The sequence below is a fragment of the Lissotriton helveticus genome, chromosome 1_1 (genome assembly GCF_964261635.1).
Source record: "Lissotriton helveticus chromosome 1_1, aLisHel1.1, whole genome shotgun sequence".
In the NCBI taxonomy this organism is placed as follows: Eukaryota; Metazoa; Chordata; class Amphibia; order Caudata; family Salamandridae; genus Lissotriton; species Lissotriton helveticus.
The window spans coordinates 1,101,256,353-1,101,276,429 of NC_136057.1; the positions used below are offsets into that span (position 1 = coordinate 1,101,256,353).

Here is a 20,077-nt window from a genome sequence, read left to right on the forward strand (position 1 = left end):
TCCCAGATAGCCCCCTGTGGCTGAGATCTTAGATCTCTACAGGACACGCTCAAAGTGGCACTTATGAATTTACAGTTGCTTTTAAACCTGTGTACCCTTCTTGTTGTGATCAGTTTTCTGCGGGCAGCTAACCGATCTAGGTTATCAAGAATTGAATGAATCCCTATTGCTTTGTATTTATGAGGTTAACATTGGTGGGATGGGGTATATAACCATAGATTTGTGAGGTTCTTAGTATCTTGCTATGTCTTAACTTGTTGTGTAGTTATTCTGTTTGTACAGATTTTATGATTGTTTTACTTATCTTTTTATGGATGTGTTGTCATTCGAATAAAGAGTTTTATTATATATATATATATATATATATATCAGCAAAAGAATGGTGCAGTACGAGGAGTACATCGCGGCGCCCCACCAAGCAAAGGTATTCTCCACCTGGTGTGTATCTGCGCGAGGGGAGAGAGGAGGCGGCGGCATCACGCTGCCTGATAAGGGCTCGAATGAAGGTATTGGCCGGACCATCATATCCAGGACCCCTGAGGTGGAAGGCAGGAAGCGCCGAGAAATTGGGGACATTAATTTGGGTCTGTGTCCCATACACCTGTACGCGGGACTTCGTGGACTGCAACGTCCATCATGCAGTGCTCCTGGGAGGTGTAGCGCAATCAACATACTCACCTGTGGGAGGAGGAGTCGAGGGACTGCTCTTAAGGGAGTGGTCTCTGGAGCCCACGAAAGTTCATTTGCCTGTGGGATTTCACTGATGACGGCCATTGCGGCCAGAAACGCGTCTGCCACAGCTTTTCACAGACTACAGGAGTGCGTTTTAATTTAACCAAATAAATCCTTCATTTGAGCCCGGAGCATGTGTCCCGCTGATTTCTTCCTGAGGTCAGCATTGGTGGTGTGTGTAGCCGGCTCTCTGCTGATACCGGCAAGGGGCACGCCCTCTCGGTCTGGAGCTCCGCGAGATCAGCAAAAGAATGGTGCAGTACGAGGAGTACATTGCGGCGCCCCCCAAGCAGAGGTATTCTCCACCTGGTGTGTATCTGCGCGAGAGGAGAGAGGAGGCGGCGGTGGCATCACGCTGCCTGATAAGGGCTCGAATGAAGGTATTGGCCGGACCATCACACCCAGGATCCCTGAGGTGGAAGGCAGGAAGCGCCGAGAAATTGGGGACATTAATTTGGGTCTGTGTCCCATACACCTGTATGCGGGACCTCGTGGACTCCAACATCCATCATGCAGTGCTCCTGGGAGGTGTAGCGCAATCAACATACTCACCTGCGGTAGGAGGAGTCGAGGGACTGCTCTTAAGGGAGTGGTCTCTGGAGCCCATGAAAGTTCATTTGCCTGTGGGACCGGTACTGATGACGGCCATTGCGGCCAGAAACGCGTCTGCCACAGCGTTTCACAGGCTACAGGAGTGCGTTTTAATTTAACCAAATAAATCCTTCATTTGAGCCCGGAGCATGTGTCCCGCTGATTTCTTCCTGAGGTCAGCATTGGATATATATATATCTATATATATCTATATCTATATCTATATCTATATATATCTATATATCAAAAAAAGAAGAGAATTCTGGGTAGTTCCCAAGTTTAGGTGGAAGGCAGCTCCTGTATAGAGCACCCTCAACACCAGCGACACTCTAAATTTGCTCACCTCAAATGTCTGCTTTTCTATCAAGGTTTTTAAGCATAGGATTAGCACAGTGCTATCCACGACGAGATAGAAAAGGACAAAGTGTTTATATAGTCTTTCGTCTTGATCACGGCGTGATCAAGATGAAAGTCGAAGTGCGTTGCTGTGCAGTCATTAAATATATCATCTGCCTATAAAACTTTATAAATAAAAAGAAACTGCCCAAGGTGTCCGTGAGGTTTCTGTAAACAGAAATTATTGGCGTATTGGTATTGCGCAGGGCTAACGGTGCCCTGTTCATGGACCGCCCTGTGAGACGGCCTCTATCAGCACCGGACTTTGCTCATATATATATATAAATATATATATTACCTACTGGCCATTGCCAGTAAGTAGTCGTAGTTACAACCTAGTTTACATAGGAAAAGCATTTTTTGATTTGCTTATAACTTTGGCGTCATTTAACGATTCTTTATGACATTTTCCAAAAAGTTGCACTTTGTAGGTCAGCTCCTATCTTGAAAGTTTGGGGGTGATTCATCAAGCGGGGGCTGAGAAAAAAGGGGGGTCCCAAAACGCGTATACCCCATGTTAATTTCCATGGGAAAGTTTGCGTGGGTCAGAAAGCGACCTTTTTTTTTTATAAATGGTGTAAATCCGTTCAGTAGTTGCTGAGAAATTAGAAAAATAAAAGTTTCTATATCTGGGTGGAACCTAAGTCTTGTGCACGTGCTTCATTGTGATTGCCTGCCAACACTCCAAACCAGGCAGTGTTGGTAGCCATCTTGTGGCTCGGTAGAAGCGAGTTGCTAGAAAACAGAGAGACAAAGGTAGAAAACAAGAGAAGGGGGCAGAGTGGAAACACCCTGACCCCCTTGGCCTGGTCAGGCGGTCAGAAGGACCCCCAGGGCCCGAAAATAAACCACAAAAAAAAGCGTAATTCACGCTGGGGTCGTGGGTTCTCTCGTTTCATTTTGATAAGATCCTGGGGTGGGCTAGGTCCTGGGCGTATTTCTTAAAAAAATAAGAGCGGGTGTTCGCTGGGGCACCGCAGTCTCAGGGCTTCACTTATGTTGGGAGGGGTTTCAGTAGGCTGTGGAAATTATATATGGAAAAGAACAATGCGCCGTATTGTGGCCTTCCTTTATTATAATGCGGAATAATGTTTACTTATTATGCAGTGTTCACTGTTATAATGGATAGAGTCACTTTGTTACAGGAAATGTATTAATATGTGGGAGGGCGTGTTCGGTATCTGTGCGCAAAACAAAATTAACGTTGAATTGGCTATGGTGTTCCAACAACAAGCTTAAAGTTTATTGGCTGCGAACCATCGAAAGTAGAAGTGTTTCCTGCCATTCACGTCCCCTACGCAGAGTAGCAAGGACATCTAATTGGCTCACATGTTGTAAGGAGGAGCTTCCAGAGCTTCATGTTGATTGGTTGCGACTATTGAAAGTGGAATTGTTGCCAGGCATTCACCTCCCCTCCGCGGAGTAGGAGGGACAGCTGACTGGCTGACGTGTTCTACGAATGACTTTCCCAAGCTTAATGTTCATTGGCTGTGAAGCATTAAAAGTAGAAGTGTTGGCAGCCATTCCTTCCTCCTCTGCGGAACAACATGGACATTTTATTGCCCAAAGTGTTCCGAGTACAAATTTGCTTCTTATTGGGTGGGAACGGTTCACTGTTGTCAGGCATTTTGTGACGCACTTTCAAAGGAGTATGGGAAAACAAAGTAGTAGAGGGCAGGAACACTATTAACTCTTATAGTGGTCACAAGGTGGTGGAAAGGGATTGTGAAGGTAAAAATAGTTTTTTAAATATTTTAAGGACCATTCATATAATTTCCATGAGGTGTGCAAATCATGGCGGAAAAACAAGAGTGTCTTGCGGTCTTCTTTTTATCAAGTTTGAGGGTGGGATACTTCCCAGGAGCGCTATTTACTTATAATGTGGTGTTTACTTTTCTGACAGGGAGTTGTGGTTGCGCAGCAAAAATTTCAGTCTAGGTTTCAAACAGTTTTTATTTAGTAATTACAAATGAACTTTCTTCGGAAACTGGCGCTGTATATATTAAAGGGGTGACAAATAAAATGGAATTTCATAAAATATCACTTAAGCGTGCCCACACCCTCCTTTTTTCTGCTATAGTTTGTAAAAGTCTTGCCCCATATTCTTGATAATATGAGAGGGCATCAGTTACTTTTAGATAAAGTAGAAAAGAAGTGCTACAACAAACACTCCCGCACTACATCGCCTGAGGTCAGAAGAACAAGTCAAAAATAGTTAAACACAAATAACTTCATAGTACATAGAAATGTATGCATTATCATTTTTCTAATTTGTATTCTGTACAATTTGGGGACGTTCTGTCGTAGTGCCTAGAGGTTGTGCTAACAAATCACGTACTCATGTAAGAATATTTAGGATAGTACTATTATAATATACAGCAAAGGTCCTATATATTCTATAGGGAGAAGGTGAATAGGAACCACAACTGAGAAAAATAGAACTAAAAAAATAACATTCAGAAATGTAGGGTTTATCAAATGTTTAAGGTAAGAAAGTATGTATGAAAGCTATATTTTTTTAGACAGCAATTTCGTAAAATATGCTCACTGAAAAAATATCTGATCCGGTACGTTATAGAGCTTAGTAAGCTGTATTTCAATTGGCGCAGACAAATCTCCAATTCCTCTTCTTTAACAATAGGACAGTCTATTACAATATAACGAGTGACACCATTGTTAAAGTAAAAAGAAAAGGAAAATAATACAACAGAAGTTCAATAACAAAATACTTTCGAGCCGTGAATATTTTCAGAGCTTCTTTTCTCCGGGACTTCGAAATGTTTGATCTTCGTGGCGACTGGTCATAAATTCCTCTCAGATCTTTATTGTCTGTGAAAATTATAATATACATATTCACAGTATATGATCAAAAGGGGGGAACAGACTAAAAACCTGAAGCTGGTGACGTTGCTTATATATCTTTACTCTTTGCGCCGAATGATCTTAAACTCCTCTGAGATCACCATGACTGTTCATATTATAATATACATATTGACAGTATATGATCCCCAGGGGAAAACAGACTAACAACTAGAAGCTGGTGACGCTAATTATACATTTTTAGGGTTTGTGCTGACGGGTCACCAACACCTCTGAACTGAAGTACAGTGTCAATATTATAATATAGAAAGTCACAATATATAAGCTCAAGGAGCAATGTTTGCTGTCTGTTTCTGAAAACAAGCTGCTGACATTACAGAAAAAAGGCAAAAACATGCAATAACACCTTTTCTAGATATAAATGTTTAAATATGGACACATAGCTACGTATTCTAATATCTACTATGCCATAATCAAACAACTTACAACTCTGGAATATGTTTAGGTGCCGCAAAACAAGGATCCGACTCTAGAAAAGGGAACCTGCATCACAGAATGCACACGGATAAATAACTCGTGAAAACGAAACTAATCGAACAACGGTCATGGTTTATATACTTTTTGGTTATTGAGTAGTCTATGGAATGAAGATGCGGCTCTGCCCATTTAGATGTCTCGTTTTATAGTTTACACGTGCTGACGTTTTAACTGTTTAACTTGTGCACGTGTTGGAAAAAGTTACAAAATGTGAAGCTGTAAAGGTTTCGATTTCTATCGTAACACATATAAGGTCCACCATATGTACATACGTTGGAGAGTTTAAAAACTGTTATCCGGAAAAACGGTGTCATTTGCATTCTCATGATTAAAAACATCTAAATAGAAGACATATACAAAAATATCGTTCACAATAGAAGAAAAAAAATATGTGCTAATATTTGTCATCGGTATGCTGTTAAATTAAAAAAAATAACAGCATTTGTAAAGTGTACAGCTATCCCAGGAAAGGTGTGCTGGCGCTCAGGGGAAAGATTAAGCAAGGTGTTGCCCACAATGAGATAGTGGTGGGCTAACATGCTGCTGGAGCCGGGAATCGAAGTGTGAATGCTGTTGTTCGAAGTCAGGTATTATAGTTGCTGTGTCACACTTTTACACACTTATATGTTAATTACTGCTAATTAAGATGGCTGATGTACATCAAAGATTTTATGACGGACATAGGTCATCCTGAATTATTTTATGACCCATTAAAGATGAACAATATCTCCAGGAAGGTTTTAAGAAAACTATGCATGGCACACCTGGAAGAACTTAGATATGGAAGTGAAGCCCACAATTCGTTGGTTCGCCAAAATCAGATGATTCTTTCATCTGTAGAAATTCAACCGTATCTGACTTATTGCGGAACTGGTTATGATAGATTTGTATTGGTTCGCTTTAGATTCTTTTTACCATCTAGTTTCTTTCCCCATAACAAATGATTGGTCGAAAAATCTAGGACCTTGCCCTTGTGATGGGGTAGCACCTCAAACGACAATTCATATTTTTTTATTTTGTACATTTTACGGGGATCACAGAAAAAGGTGGATCCTTCCCATTTTAAAAATTTGGGGTTTGAGGCAATGTCGCCTGGCCTATTTTGCTCTCCAATTATTGGAGAATGAATGTTATGCAAGAAATAAGGCATTACTTTTAAAAGCTGTAATTCAATCTAGGAAACATGATTTTTAGGAATTTATATGAATTGTACAAACTGTTTTTAAAATGTAATTTTTATATGGAAAAAGTTATTTAAAGGATATATGTGGAAACGAAATAAGAATATAATATGATGGGCAATACCTCTTAGTGAATACTTTCAAATAAGTGTATTGTATATCTGTGTATCATGCATTTTTATTCTAAAAAGAAAACCAAATAAAGTGATTTTGATTTGAAAGTTCTAAACATTGTTAAATTATAAATAGGGCTCCCTGTTTTCTGTTTTTACTGCTTTTTAAAGATAAATACAGACAGAAAATCATTTATTTTCCTCTCTGTATTCATTTTGAAATGTGGATAAAAACTGAAATCGGGTTATTTTTTGAGCGATTCTAAATGCTTTCATTCATGACTACCAGGCCAAATAGGTATGTAGTTCTAAAAGTAAAAGGGTTAAAACAATGTTAGTAAAGAGCCTTAAACAGCAATATATATCCTTGTGTAAGAAAACATGCACATTTTAATATCAAGGTTGTGCATATTATATCATCTGAGAGTGTTTATATGACTGAAAACGACCAGTCCTTCAGGCATGAGTGCATATTTATCAGACAAATAAATGTGGAATTATACTCATTTTAGACTCATTTTTTCAGAAAACCCAAAATATATATGGGTAAATACAGATACAATTATTTAAAAAAAATATGGATAAATACAGACAGAATTGCCCAAAAAGTAAATACCATAAAACCGGAATCAATAATTAAAAGTTATAAAAGACTACTGTTAAGTTAGTTTTCACCATAAAAAGTATACAAGTCTTTTTAAAATGTACTTAAAAAACATTATAGGTTATAGGGACATTGTAGTTAGAAATTCGCATTTAAAAAACCTTTAAAATAATCTGAAAAAACCATAGGTTTTACAGAAGTTATAGTTAGAAATTTGCATTTAAAACATTACAAATTCACTGAAAAACAACATAGGTTTCAGGGGCGTTATAGTTAGCTGGACATTTCACTCGTACAAAACCATAGAAATTCCACCGTTATAGTTAGTTCAGCTAACTATAACTCGCACCCCCGCAATACCCTGCTCATGACTTCACATATTATGACATCATTCATGGCATGGTCAGTGACATCACTGATGACATCTCAAATGACATCACTGCGGTGAGGACGGCATGAGCCATCTGCGTAATGGCAGTCTTGTATTATCTTTGCTATTTGTTTCTACATGCGGTGAAAACGAATAAAAAAATTTTTTTTTTTTTTAAATCACTGCGGTGAGGATGTATTTTAAATATGTGTACAACAAAGGGAAAGGGAGGAAGGCACAACGGAAGGTCTTTCTATGTGCCAGGTTTGGCGAAATAACCACTCGTACAAAGGAGTGATAGGTCCAGCCCTGGTATTCGCCAGAAATATCAAGTTCAAGAAGGGTACCAGGCCGGTCCTAGAAGAGTGCGTATAAGGTCGGTGTCATGTTAGGGATGCTGTAGGACAATGTGGGGTACCTACAAACGGGCATCAATTTTGTTGGATGTAATGGCCTCACACACCCTTGCGAGTGTCATGCTTCATCATCGGCAATGCTCCTCGTTGGGTCGGCGGTGCAATACCCAACGGGCAACACCTCATAGAGGGGCTCTTTAGCGGAGATCTTTTTTCCAACTGCCGTATGGGTGAAGTGCGGGTGTGGGGCCAGGGAAGAGTAGACGTGACAGTGATTAAAATGGAATCAAGGGTGCCAGGATCAAGTTTATTCTAGAGGTCCCTTGGCTCCAATTAAAATTGGACTAGGACTAGACTTGTAGGGAAATAATGTACCCTAGTACAAGGCTAACCTGATATGTGACTGGGTCAACATGTTTCTCGCCTATGTGTCAGTTTGACTGGCGTCTTCTCAATCAGACCTACCCCTCGCCGCCGGACTGTGGGATTTTGAAACCTGAATACTATGAGGTTCACACGCTGTTCTACCCGCCAGGCACTGATGTTGTAGCATACCATTACCTGATAGGAACACAGAGTTCAACACAGGTACACGACTCCTTTCCATCTGATTTTGACATTGCAAAATAGAGGAATAGTCATTCTGTAGATAGTTTCCTTTTAACCAACATGGTTAGACACTGGTCCTGACGAATCGCCAGTCAAACTGACACATAGGCGAGAAACATGTTGACCCAGTCACATATCAAGTTAGCCTTGTACTAGGGTACATTATTTCCCTACAAGTCTAGTCCTAGTCCAATTTTTAATTGGAGCCAAGGGACCTCTAGAATAAACTTGATCCTGGCACCCTTGATTCCATTTTAATCACTGTCACGTCTACTCTTCCCTGGCCCCACACCCGCACTTCACCCATATGCCAGTTGGAAAAAGATCTCCGCTAAAGAGCCCCTCTATGAGGTGTTGCCCGTTGGGTATTGCACCGCCGACCCAACGAGGAGCATTGCCGATGATGAAGCATGACACTCGCAAGGGTGTGTGAGGCCATTACATCCAACAAAATGGATGCCCGTTTGTAGGTACCCCACATTGTCCTACAGCATCCCTAACCTGACACCGACCTTATACTCACTCTTCTAGGAACGCCTGGTACCCTTCTTGAATTTGTATTTTAAATATACCAATTGGGTTAGCTGTTTTACTGCATTTTAAGGAGCGAGAACAAAAACTTTAGCACTGGTTAGCAATGGTAAGGTGCACAGATTCCTAAAGCCAACAAAAATAAATTCAGCAAACAGTAAGAGGAGGAAGGGAAAGGGTTTGGGGGTGACCCTGCAGATAGGGACATTAATCTAAATATCATGTAGTGAAATGCACAAAAATCTCCCCCCCCCCCCCCCCCCCCCACTATTAAAACCTTCATGTCTTTAAGTCCGTCCTATATTGGGATTCCAACTTCAAAAAGAGGTTCTTCCTGTCACCTTCCCTTTAGTTTCTCACAATTCCTTGTATTCCAAAGTATGTGACCTTTGTCCATTCAGCACTCTGCTGTTGCTCAAAATGTCGGGCCGCAGGATACAGAGTTTATCGATTTTTGATGGATGTTAAATACTCTTGAATACCTTTTTGTTTTTACAGGGAAAGATGTGCTTCCAATATATATCTTGTTACAGGGACACATTATAATCTAGGTCTTGCTTTTTCAAGATTGCTCACCTTCTCCTACGAATTGATCGATTAGAATTTGTATATCAATTCATAATATCTTGTACAATCTAGCTCTAAATGGTCTAATATTTTATTAAATGTTTTAATTTTGGTATTCATTTATGCAGGTTGTCTAATAGCAATGATTGTACTGCGAACCAGCATGCGATTCCTTCATGAGCTCTGTTTTTGACCTTCTGTTGTCTTTTAAATTAATTGTAAAATTGGTTGTAGGATGTTGTGTATTTAAAAAATCACTGAGTAGCTTGGGGTAAGTCTGACAACATGTGCTCCCATCTCAGCGGGTGTGGCATTACCCCATTCTGGCCTTGTCTAGCAACACATAAACAACTTCAGATGTACAGAAGAACAATAGTCATTTGAGTGTCCCAGAGGCGTTTTTTTAGCATAAATTATCATCTACTGTATGCATGTACTTTTCTTACTGGTAAATATTATAAAAAGCTACATTTTCATAATCCTTTTTTTGTATTAAAATGTTTTTGGAAAAAGTACTGGTTTTCTTTTAGTTATGGATTTATTTTTTGGATTGGAATGATGAATATGGGTAAATAGAGCCAAACGCCTAGCCAGTAGTTACAGTAAAGTAATTATGTAACTAGTGAGCTTGTATCTGAATTATTGAGCTTGGCAGTCTACATATACAAAAAGCCATGTTTGGTTGGGGGGGTAAGTGGGGTGGCGCGAGTGTGAAGATGAGCTGATCATTTTGGGATAAATTATTTTAATTTTGTACTATGTTAAAGTGCCCATGTGCTTTTTTGCCAATTACTTTGTGCTCTTCTCAGGACACGGCTGGTCAAGAACGTTTCCACGCACTCGGCCCAATCTACTACAGAGACTCAAATGGAGCCATTTTAGTGTATGATGTCACAGACGAAGATTCTTTTCAGAAGGTAGGACAGTGATTTATTACTCTGATTGGACGCATGAACTGATGGGCTGTGTGCAGCCCCAGTAAAGTCACATCTTTCTGACATACTCTGAAACATCACCTTGAAGTCAATAGCTTTGTAAGGTTTACATTGAACAGATGTGGAATTTAAATGTATTTGTCAATATATATGGTTCTCAGTGACTTGTGGTCAATATTACCGCAGCATTAGTTGCGAGTCTGGGCCATTCTCTTTATCATATTATTTTATTGATCAATATCTGTTTGCTGCTGTTGGCATTTCATTGTCGTTGGAGCAGCTGCTACTCTTGAAGCACCTGGAAGCTGTGGAATCCCTGGTATCAGTATAGATATTTTACCATTTTACATGAGATGTTATACTGTTGTGTTCTCTTTTTCACTGCTCCCATTAACAATTGGGATTGTTGCCAGTTTGGCAAGCACAAGCAACTGGCTGTACATCTTGAAGACACATACTTGACCAGAGTACTACATTTGTTTGTACCCTACTCCTCCCTCACAGTATCCTGTGGTCCTACCATCTCCCCATATTGTGTCTGTCCTAACGTAGGTCCTTATTCTCTTTTTAATTGACGAGAGGCTTGCACAAGCACCATAGTGAACTATTTAACTGTTGAGAGTATCTGTTTCAGTTACTTTGTTTATGCCTCCTCATGGGGAATTTATTTTGCCAATAAACAGTGTCTTTTTGTTATGTGCCTTTTTAACGTGACTTGACTTATGCCTGACTTGATTTTATGTAAGCCCTAGGTAGAAATTAAGGCTGGCATAGTAAGCCGCATTATTTTGAGATGTGTGAACAGGTCTCTAAGTATACGTCAATGGGGCAGTGAGGAGGTGAATGTACGCCTGCATTGTGTGGCGGTGAACTCTCCCTGGTCATTCCTGGCAAGTCCCGGGCAAGAATTGTTCCCATGTAGAAATCTCTCTCCAACTTGTTTATCCTTTATGCTTTGTAGAGACACTGATCTATGTTTTGTAGCATCCATTAGTAGATAAACCTAGGTATTTTCTCACAGCTGCCCTTAATTCCCCTTTCTTTTTCTGTGCACCCAGCCATTCCTCCGTATAGGATTGTGTAGCTGATATAATCCATTAAAGATTGGTAAGCACTATGATATCCATCTTGAAAATGATCTGGTAATCATTAGGTGCATTCCTAAGCCCCCGACATTGTGCAAAACACCACCCGCTGTGACAGGATAAAATGGGCAGCATGAACAACTCAAAAAAAGTTTTAGTCGCCAACATCCAGCAGGAAGTCTAAAATGAGCACATTTGAAAAGGGACCATGACTGTATAAGGATTTAGCTTTACCTAGCACATCATTGACTACAGCTCTGAAAGGTACTGAGGTCATCCACATTCGCTTAGTCTAAGATGGTGTGGGAGCACCCCGCTGACCTCTCAGCCTGGGTTCACCTCTGGCTTGCTGGGAAATGTAGTTTTTCTTCAAGTGTTCAAGTGTTTCGCTAGAGTTAGCGCAGGAAGTACTGATCTCTAGACACAGCGTGTGTTTCTGGTTTCTTTACCGTCTTCAGTAGAGAATACAGCCAATATAAAAGGTTTGCTGAGGGCTGCCAAAATGTTCATCAGGATAAGTGCCTCTCATGGCATACGGGTGCTTCAGCCACGAGCTCGTCAGCCCAAGCCCTCACAGGAGCGCTTTTAAATAGTCAAAGATGGTGTGGGAGCACCCCGCTGACCTCTCAGCCTGGGTTCACCTCTGGCTTGCTGGGAAATGTAGTTTTTCTTCAAGTGTTCAAGTGTTTCGCTAGAGTTAGCGCAGGAAGTACTGATCTCTAGACACAGCGTGTTTCTGGTTTCTTTACCGTCTTCAGTAGAGAATACAGCCAATATAAAAGGTTTGCTGAGGGCTGCCAAAATGTTCATCAGGATAAGTGCCTCTCATGGCATACGGGTGCTTCAGCCACGAGCTCGTCAGCCCAAGCCCTCACAGGAGCGCTTTTAAATAGTCAAAGATGGTGTGGGAGCACCCCGCTGACCTCTCAGCCTGGGTTCACCTCTGGCTTGCTGGGAAATGTAGTTTTTCTTCAAGTGTTCAAGTGTTTCGCTAGAGTTAGCGCAGGAAGTACTGATCTCTAGACACAGCGTGTGTTTCTGGTTTCTTTACCGTCTTCAGTAGAGAATACAGCCAATATAAAAGGTTTGCTGAGGGCTGCCAAAATGTTCATCAGGATAAGTGCCTCTCATGGCATACGGGTGCTTCAGCCACGAGCTCGTCAGCCCAAGCCCTCACAAGAGCGCTTTTAAATAGTCAAAGATGGTGTGGGAGCACCCCGTTCACCTCTGGCTTGCTGGGAAATGTAGTTTTTCTTCAAGTGTTCAAGTGTTTCGCTAGAGTTAGCGCAGGAAGTACTGATCTCTAGACACACTCTAGGAGGTGAACCCAGGCTGAGAGGTCAGCGGGGTGCTCCCACACCATCTTTGACTATCTAAAAGAGCTCCTGTGAGGGCTTGGGCTGACGAGCTCGTGGCTGAAGCACCCGTATGCCATGAGAGGCACTTAACCTGATGAACATTTTGGCAGCCCTCAGCAAACCTTTTATATTGGCTGTGTTCTCTACTGAAGACGGTAAAGAAACCAGAAACACACGCTGTGTCTAGAGATCAGTACTTCCTGCGCTAACTCTAGCGAAACACTTGAACACTTGAAGAAAAACTACATTTCCCAGCAAGCCAGAGGTGAACCCAGGCTGAGAGGTCAGCGGGGTGCTCCCACACCATCTTTGACTATTTAAAAGCGCTCCTGTGAGGGCTTGGGCTGACGAGCTCGTGGCTGAAGCACCCGTATGCCATGAGAGGCACTTATCCTGATGAACATTTTGGCAGCCCTCAGCAAACCTTTTATATTGGCTGTATTCTCTACTGAAGACGGTAAAGAAACCAGAAACACACGCTGTGTCTAGAGATCAGTACTTCCTGCGCTAACTCTAGCGAACACTTGAACACTTGAAGAAAAACTACATTTCCCAGCAAGCCAGAGGTGAACCCAGGCTGAGAGGTCAGCGGGGTGCTCCCACACCATCTTTGACATTCGCTTAGTCTGGTAAAAACCATGGCAGACAAAGTACATGGCCTGACAGTCTTTAATATCAGATTGAGTCCCACAGATGAGTTGGCCTATCAACAACTTGAAATGCTCACGGTCCGTGAATGAAGAGGAAGATATCACAATGAGACATGGAAATGGAAAGTATTTAACAACTCACATTTGGATGCACCTGTCACTAAGGTCTGTCTTCGTAATGCACTTTGTGCAGAGCATGTCTGCTCGAGCAGAGTGAGGATCAAGAAGAGAAGAATGTTCTGTTACGAGTTGGATAGACAGGACACAGTCGGTGACATACTGACCTACTCGAGCATTCCAGTGCGCACCACAACAAGTGAGATCTTGTTTTAACACATATGCACATTTCCTTATTGGAAAGAAGGTAACCAATGATGAGAAGTGGGTCACTGGCGAGTACCAGTCAGGTTTCCCCCTTGGTGTTGCTACCGTGAGGGGCCTTCATTCCTTCTCACATTTTTTCTGTGATGAAAGGTCTGTGGATGGTAGTCTATTTCTTTTTCTTTTAGAAATAGGATACACTGCAGCCTGATGACCAACTTATTAAATTAGTTCATGTAAAATGATGTCTTAAAATTATTTGACACTTTTGGGCTGTTACTTGCAAAGTATTTATGGTGTATCAGTGTAGGGACAGCCAATTATTGATAGTAAATCCGTTGAGTGGGGGGGCTGGCTGTTCTGGTATTCCCTTTTAAACTCCCATTGTATTGAAGACTCATAACCTAGCCAGGCCAGACAGACCAGGAGCCCCCTCATAACCCCAGAAAAAGTGGAAGTGAACATGACAGAAGTTTTGCATGCTGATTAGAGAGGTGCTGTGTTTTCCATAGCTTGGGAGGGAGGGGACAGTGGTGAGGGAGGGATTGGGGGGGGGGGAGTTTGCAGGCTTCTAAGGACTTTGTACCAAGAAGAGAGTTGGGGGTGGTACACACAGTGACTCTGTAATAACATGAATTGAGCACGACATCCTGGACTGGGGCCAGAGTAAGAGTTTAATTATATTTAGTTATTTTTGTCAGAGGACACACTTTGGAGCAAGGAGGGCATGAGAAAAGGGGTTCAAGTCAAGAAAATCCCATATGTTTGATATACAAGTGAGTACGACAGATAGAAGTTGAGTTGTAAGTAGTATTTTAACTGGAAACCATGGAAAACCACAAGCATACAACACACACAATGGTTAAGTTAAGCCTTAATGTAAAAGGACCCAACGCATCAGCTAAGCGTTTGGCTATTTTTATTTACTTAAAAACACATGAGAGCTAAATGCCTCCTCCTGGAGGCCCAGTTTTGTTTCCCCCGAAGGAACAGGCGGAAGTCTAAATGTTTTCGCAGACAGCACTTTTCATAAGGTCAGAGTAAAAATGCAGGGGTAGCCGTTCTGTGCTAACAAAATGCTCCCTGTATTATTAAAAAAGCAGTAGGAGTCATTCAAGGAGGTCACTATATCTAATCGTGGAGCTAGAGGGTCACATTCATACAGTAGTGTCCATATACACCTGCAATGAGAAGCAAGAGGATGCCCTATGGTGGCTAGAAATACATTTATACTGGAAATAGCAGAGGGAGAAATGGTGATGGGGTGACCTAAATGCTATATGGAGTCCTCAAGGTACAGATCCGGTGGATGACTGGGCAGTATCCACACTCGATCCCAGACCTGTGCTGGATGCAAACCATGGGACTAAAAGATTTTTAGAGGTTCGCTCACCCAGCTACAGTAGACTATTCCTACTCTGCAGCACATCACCCATGTACCAGAATAGACCATGTGCTACGGTCTAATAAGGTGGTCGGATAAAGTCCTACCATGGCCCGGTTTCAGTGACGGGCCCTTGGGTGCCTTCATCTGTAGACATTGGACATGGAGGCTAAATGGCCATTTACCTAGGCGCACAGTTTTAAAGAGTGATATCAAAGAGACCATTGAGAATTATATGAGAGACAAAGATACTGGGGTTATGCCCATCGGAACATAACGGGGTACACTAAATGGGGTCTTTACGGAAATATTTATAGAAAGAGCTGCTATATTTTAATGGCTAAAAGAGGGGAAAAGAATGACTTTAAGTAATAGTGTTACGAAATCAAGTGAAAGCCCTTGATCTCAATAAAGCAGAATATATCTTGTCACACAAAACAAACATTCTAACCATCCACACCCATTACTGCCAACCCAGACTTTGTCATAGGCTGTGAGAAAGGAAGCTCAAAGGAATAGCGGGAGAGAAAGTTCCTAGTGGCAGGAGCCTCAAATCCTTTGAGGAACGCAAGAGAAAATTTGCCTTGAAGTATTTGAGAGGGTTATATATTTCCAGATACACCTGGAAATATCTTGATACCTGAGTGGCATCCGGGAATTTAAAATCTTTGAAAAGTGGATGCTCAAAATGGACCTGAATAAACACTTAGTCTGATTTAGATCTTGGCGGATGGGTTACTCTGTCACAATAATGATTGATATTCCACCTACTGAAATATAAATTCCATTGGATATAATGGCATTTATATTTCGGCGGATGGGATATCTGTGACCGTTGTGATGGAACAAGCTATCCACCAAGATCTAAATCAGGCCCTAATTCTCCTCCATTTATAAGCTACTAATCGCACACAAGCAGTTAGAGAAGACAGTAGGCTAAAAGTAATGAGAAAGAGAACTGCGCAAGGGATTCACAGATTGAGGCTGGCATGGACTATACTGCAGAATATACAAAGCTGGCCACTACTCTAAGGGAAGGGAATCTCTATATAAACCAACACTATACAGATATCTATACAGGGATCGAACGTCCATCTAGATGCATGAGTGGGACAAGAGGAGGTCTAAGAATTCTAAGAGGAGATGAATTAATGAAGGTACATTAGTACACCTCCTATGGAATTGCAATAGGCTAATTAATTCCCATGAGAATGTTTAACGGCAGTAAAAGAAATGTTCCAGATTGCATTCTGCAGAGAAAGTGGAGTGATCTATTGGGCATAGCAAACCCTGGCAAGAGGTCATACTGGTCCATAATGTTCCAGATTGCATTCTGCAGAGAAAGTGGAGTGATCTATTGGGCATAGCATACCCTGGCAAGAGGTCATACTGGTCCCTGAGCGGTGGACAGAGGAACATGGCATTGGAAGCGGCAAAGCAAGTGATTCTTGCAGTGGGATGCAACGAGAGAGTTTCAGCAAAGTATAATCACATTTTTAGAGTATGGGACTTTTTTGGCAATGGAAAAATGACTTGCTGTAGAATTCAATGAGAAGACAGAAGACCTAGACTGGACCCGAGTTTTAGGTCTTGCATGCACAGCGCATGCTCTGTTGCTTCAAGATGTATTGATGACTACAAGGGGCTTAGGGCCTGCCCATTTCTCACCATTCGTTGCTTCATTGCCACTCTTTTTCACTGTCTTCTAATTGTCCAGTACTTGCCAATGTCCCTTCCTGTTCTTTCCTTTGGAGCATATTAATGATTGATTTAAGTTTGATTAGTGTCCTTCTACTACCTTGGTCTTGGAGTTTATGTGTTTGTGTGTGTACCTGTGCGCAGTTGTGTGTCCTCACACAGGTTACTTTGTGTTAATGTGTACTTGTGTGTGCATACGTGCGTTGCCTTCACATATCCAAAGGAAGAAAAGGTGCCCCACTGGTGGTGTACCCTTAGAAGATCCGGACGTAGGCCATAGTTGTTGTTGGTTTCGCCTGCATAGCTGACGCTTTAGGCTCCATCACAGCTAGCGCTTGTGTAGGTCTTCAACACTCTCTGCTCTAGTACATATCCCTTCCTTGCATGTATCGCACTGTTTGGGCACCTGGGCACTCCCCTCCCTCATCCCCCCCTCCTCACATTTATAAGGATAGGAAAGCCTCCGCATTCTCATATGTGCAGCACAATAATTCGAGTCTCTTACCATCCCCGTCGGACTCCCTCGGAATGCTTGCAGCCAGCAATGACGATGTATCATGTACATGTCTTTGAAATCCTTTTATCGGCAAGTCAAGCTGTAATCCAATCTCTGCAGGCTCTATGCTCTCTGCCATGCACATCTTCTGCCCCGTAGCTTCTCTCACCCAGCGCCTACACAAAGCCCTACTAATCTAGTGCTAACATAACTCCTGCCTCCCAGTGGCAACACACACCACTTGCTTGTGACCCTTCAGCAACATACAGCTCCTGTAGCCCAGCGCCTACACCCAGCTCCTGTAGCCCAGCGCCTACACCCAGCTCCTGTAGCCCAGCGCCTACACCCACCTCCTGTAGCCCAGCACCTACACCCACCTCCTTTAGCCCAGCACCTACACCCAGCTCCTGTAGCCCAGCGCCTACACCCAGCTCCTGTAGCCCAGCGCCTACACCCAGCTCCTGTAGCCCAGCACCTACACCCAGCTCCTGTTGCCCAGCACCTACACCCAGCTCCTGTTAATCGGGGTCAACATTCAAGTCTCTTGTTATCCTTCGTCAAAAAACAACTTCTGTGTTACCCAGCGCACCACCTTCTCGTGTAACATGGGGCCAACACAGTTCATGTCGCCTTGCATCAGTATTGAACGCTTGTCCCCTAGTGCAACACACACCTCTTGTATCCATCTGTGACCAGCACACAGCTCTTGTCACCCTGCGTCAACATACAGCTAATGTAGCCCAGCGCATACACCCAGCTCCTGTAGCCCAGCACCTACACCCAGCTCCTGTAGCCCAGCACCTACACCCAGCTCCTGTAGCCCAGCACCTACACCCAGCTCCTGTAGCCCAGCACCTACACCCAGCTCCTGTAGCCCAGCACCCAGCTCCTGTAGCCCAGCACCTACACCCACCTCCTGTAGCCCAGCACCTACACCCAGCTCCTGTTGCCCAGCACCTACACCCAGCTCTTGTTAGTCAGGGTCAACATTCAAGTCTCTTGTTATCCTTCGTCAAAACACAACTTCTGTGTTACCCAGCGCACCACCTTCTCGTGTAACATGGGGCCAACACAGTTCTTGTCGCCTTGCATCAGTATTGAACGCTTGTCCTCTAGTGCAATACACAGCTCTTGTTGACAATGTCTTCCAAGCTCCTACACATAACTCCTGTCACCCAACTTGTCTCAACCCACCGCTCCTACTCACAGTACCTTCTAATCATTCACTCTATGCAATGTAGCATGCTTCTCCTGAAGGGAAGTGCGTCAGCAGCCCACATAGGGATAGTAAGCGCCTTATAAATGTTACAATACAATACCTGTCAAAAGTCCAGCCCCACACCTCTTGATCACGTCCTCCAAATCATCACTCATTATCTCATGCTTAGATTCCCCTCTTTAAGTTCCTATCCCACATATATTTGCCAATGGTCCCTGTCACGTGGCTCCTGCCACACAGTTACTGCCCTACATCACCTGCACACATTTCCTGCCCCACAACTTCTGTCAACATAGCTCGGCATGCAGCTTCTTTCAATTGATACCTAATAACCCAACTCCTGGAACTTAGTCCCAGATATAAATCTCCTGCCAAATTCCCTACCCCACTATTTTGTGTTTTTTTAAACAGATTTTATTGGCATTTTTTTTCCAACATTGGTCCATATACACATGCTTAATCATCAATTGAATATACCGTAGTGATTCCACACTATGTTCATTACTTATGTTACAGTGGTTCAGGTTGCCTTTATCAGCCGCTTCTTAGCATTAGTAATTTCGAAGGAACCCATTCCTGACACTGTTATCTACCCGACTTCTGTTTAAGAACTGCCCGCCCCCCCCCCCACTACTCATTAACTCCCCTCTCCCCACCCCCGCGCCGCTGTCAAGTACGAAACCTATGAATCTCTGATGTGTGTGCATGGTCTGGGTCGTCCTCTACCGTGGCCAGGTGTGTTGGGCTGCGTTTTCCTCTCCAGGGCTGCTGGTCTCCCTACCCTTCTATGCCTGTCCCAGAGTTACTACATTACAGCTCCAGCCACCAGCATCAACCCATAGCACCAGCCGTCCAGCCGCTGCTCGCTGTGATTTAGCAACTGTTTTCTTTATTCTCCTCGTCTGTGGTAGCAGATGCGATAACACCAACCCTACTATGGGCATAGGTTTCAAGGATGGCCCGAATACATACTATCCCCGATATGCTAGACACTTTTCATGCTAAAAATCTCGATACTTGGCATCCACCCAATATTATGTATATTTCTTGCATTCAGTTCCCAAAGCCTCCATTATGACGAGCCTGTCATATAAACTGTTTAAAATCACTTAGTCATAATCTTTATGTTGGTCCCTCTCTAGCAACAAAACGTCAAAGCTAATTTTGTCAGGTGAATACTCTAGAATTTCGAAACCTTACATAATGAGCTATTTCATTCCACCAGTGCAAGACACCATTATTTACAAGCTTTCAAAAAGGCAAATACTTGTTGAAGACATCTTCTGTGCACTATTACCGGCCACTCCTTGCTCTTTTCCTAATAGTTCTACACGTCCTGCATCTTTCTGATCTAAAGCTGCATATTTTCTGGAAGACCTTCATAAAAAATGTTCTTATGGCTTGGGTCAGCAGTTATTTTCCGTACTCTTAGTCCCTGCTCTCCCTTTTTCACAACACTCACTAAGCTGTCCCCTCTGAGGCATATGCCCTGCTAGTAAATATTGCATGTCAGAACTGGGTGGG

General features: G+C 42.7%; 1 protein-coding gene across 1 annotated transcript in view; it reads left to right on the plus strand.

The window, feature by feature from the left end:
* RAB21 (RAB21, member RAS oncogene family) overlaps nucleotides 1-20,077 on the plus strand; it is a 160,045-nt gene that overhangs the window by 57,350 nt on the left and 82,618 nt on the right. The window contains exon 3 of the mRNA XM_078678257.1: nucleotides 10,217-10,324. Within this exon, the coding sequence (XP_078534383.1) occupies nucleotides 10,217-10,324 (108 nt within the window). The remainder of the gene's footprint in view (nucleotides 1-10,216; nucleotides 10,325-20,077) is intronic.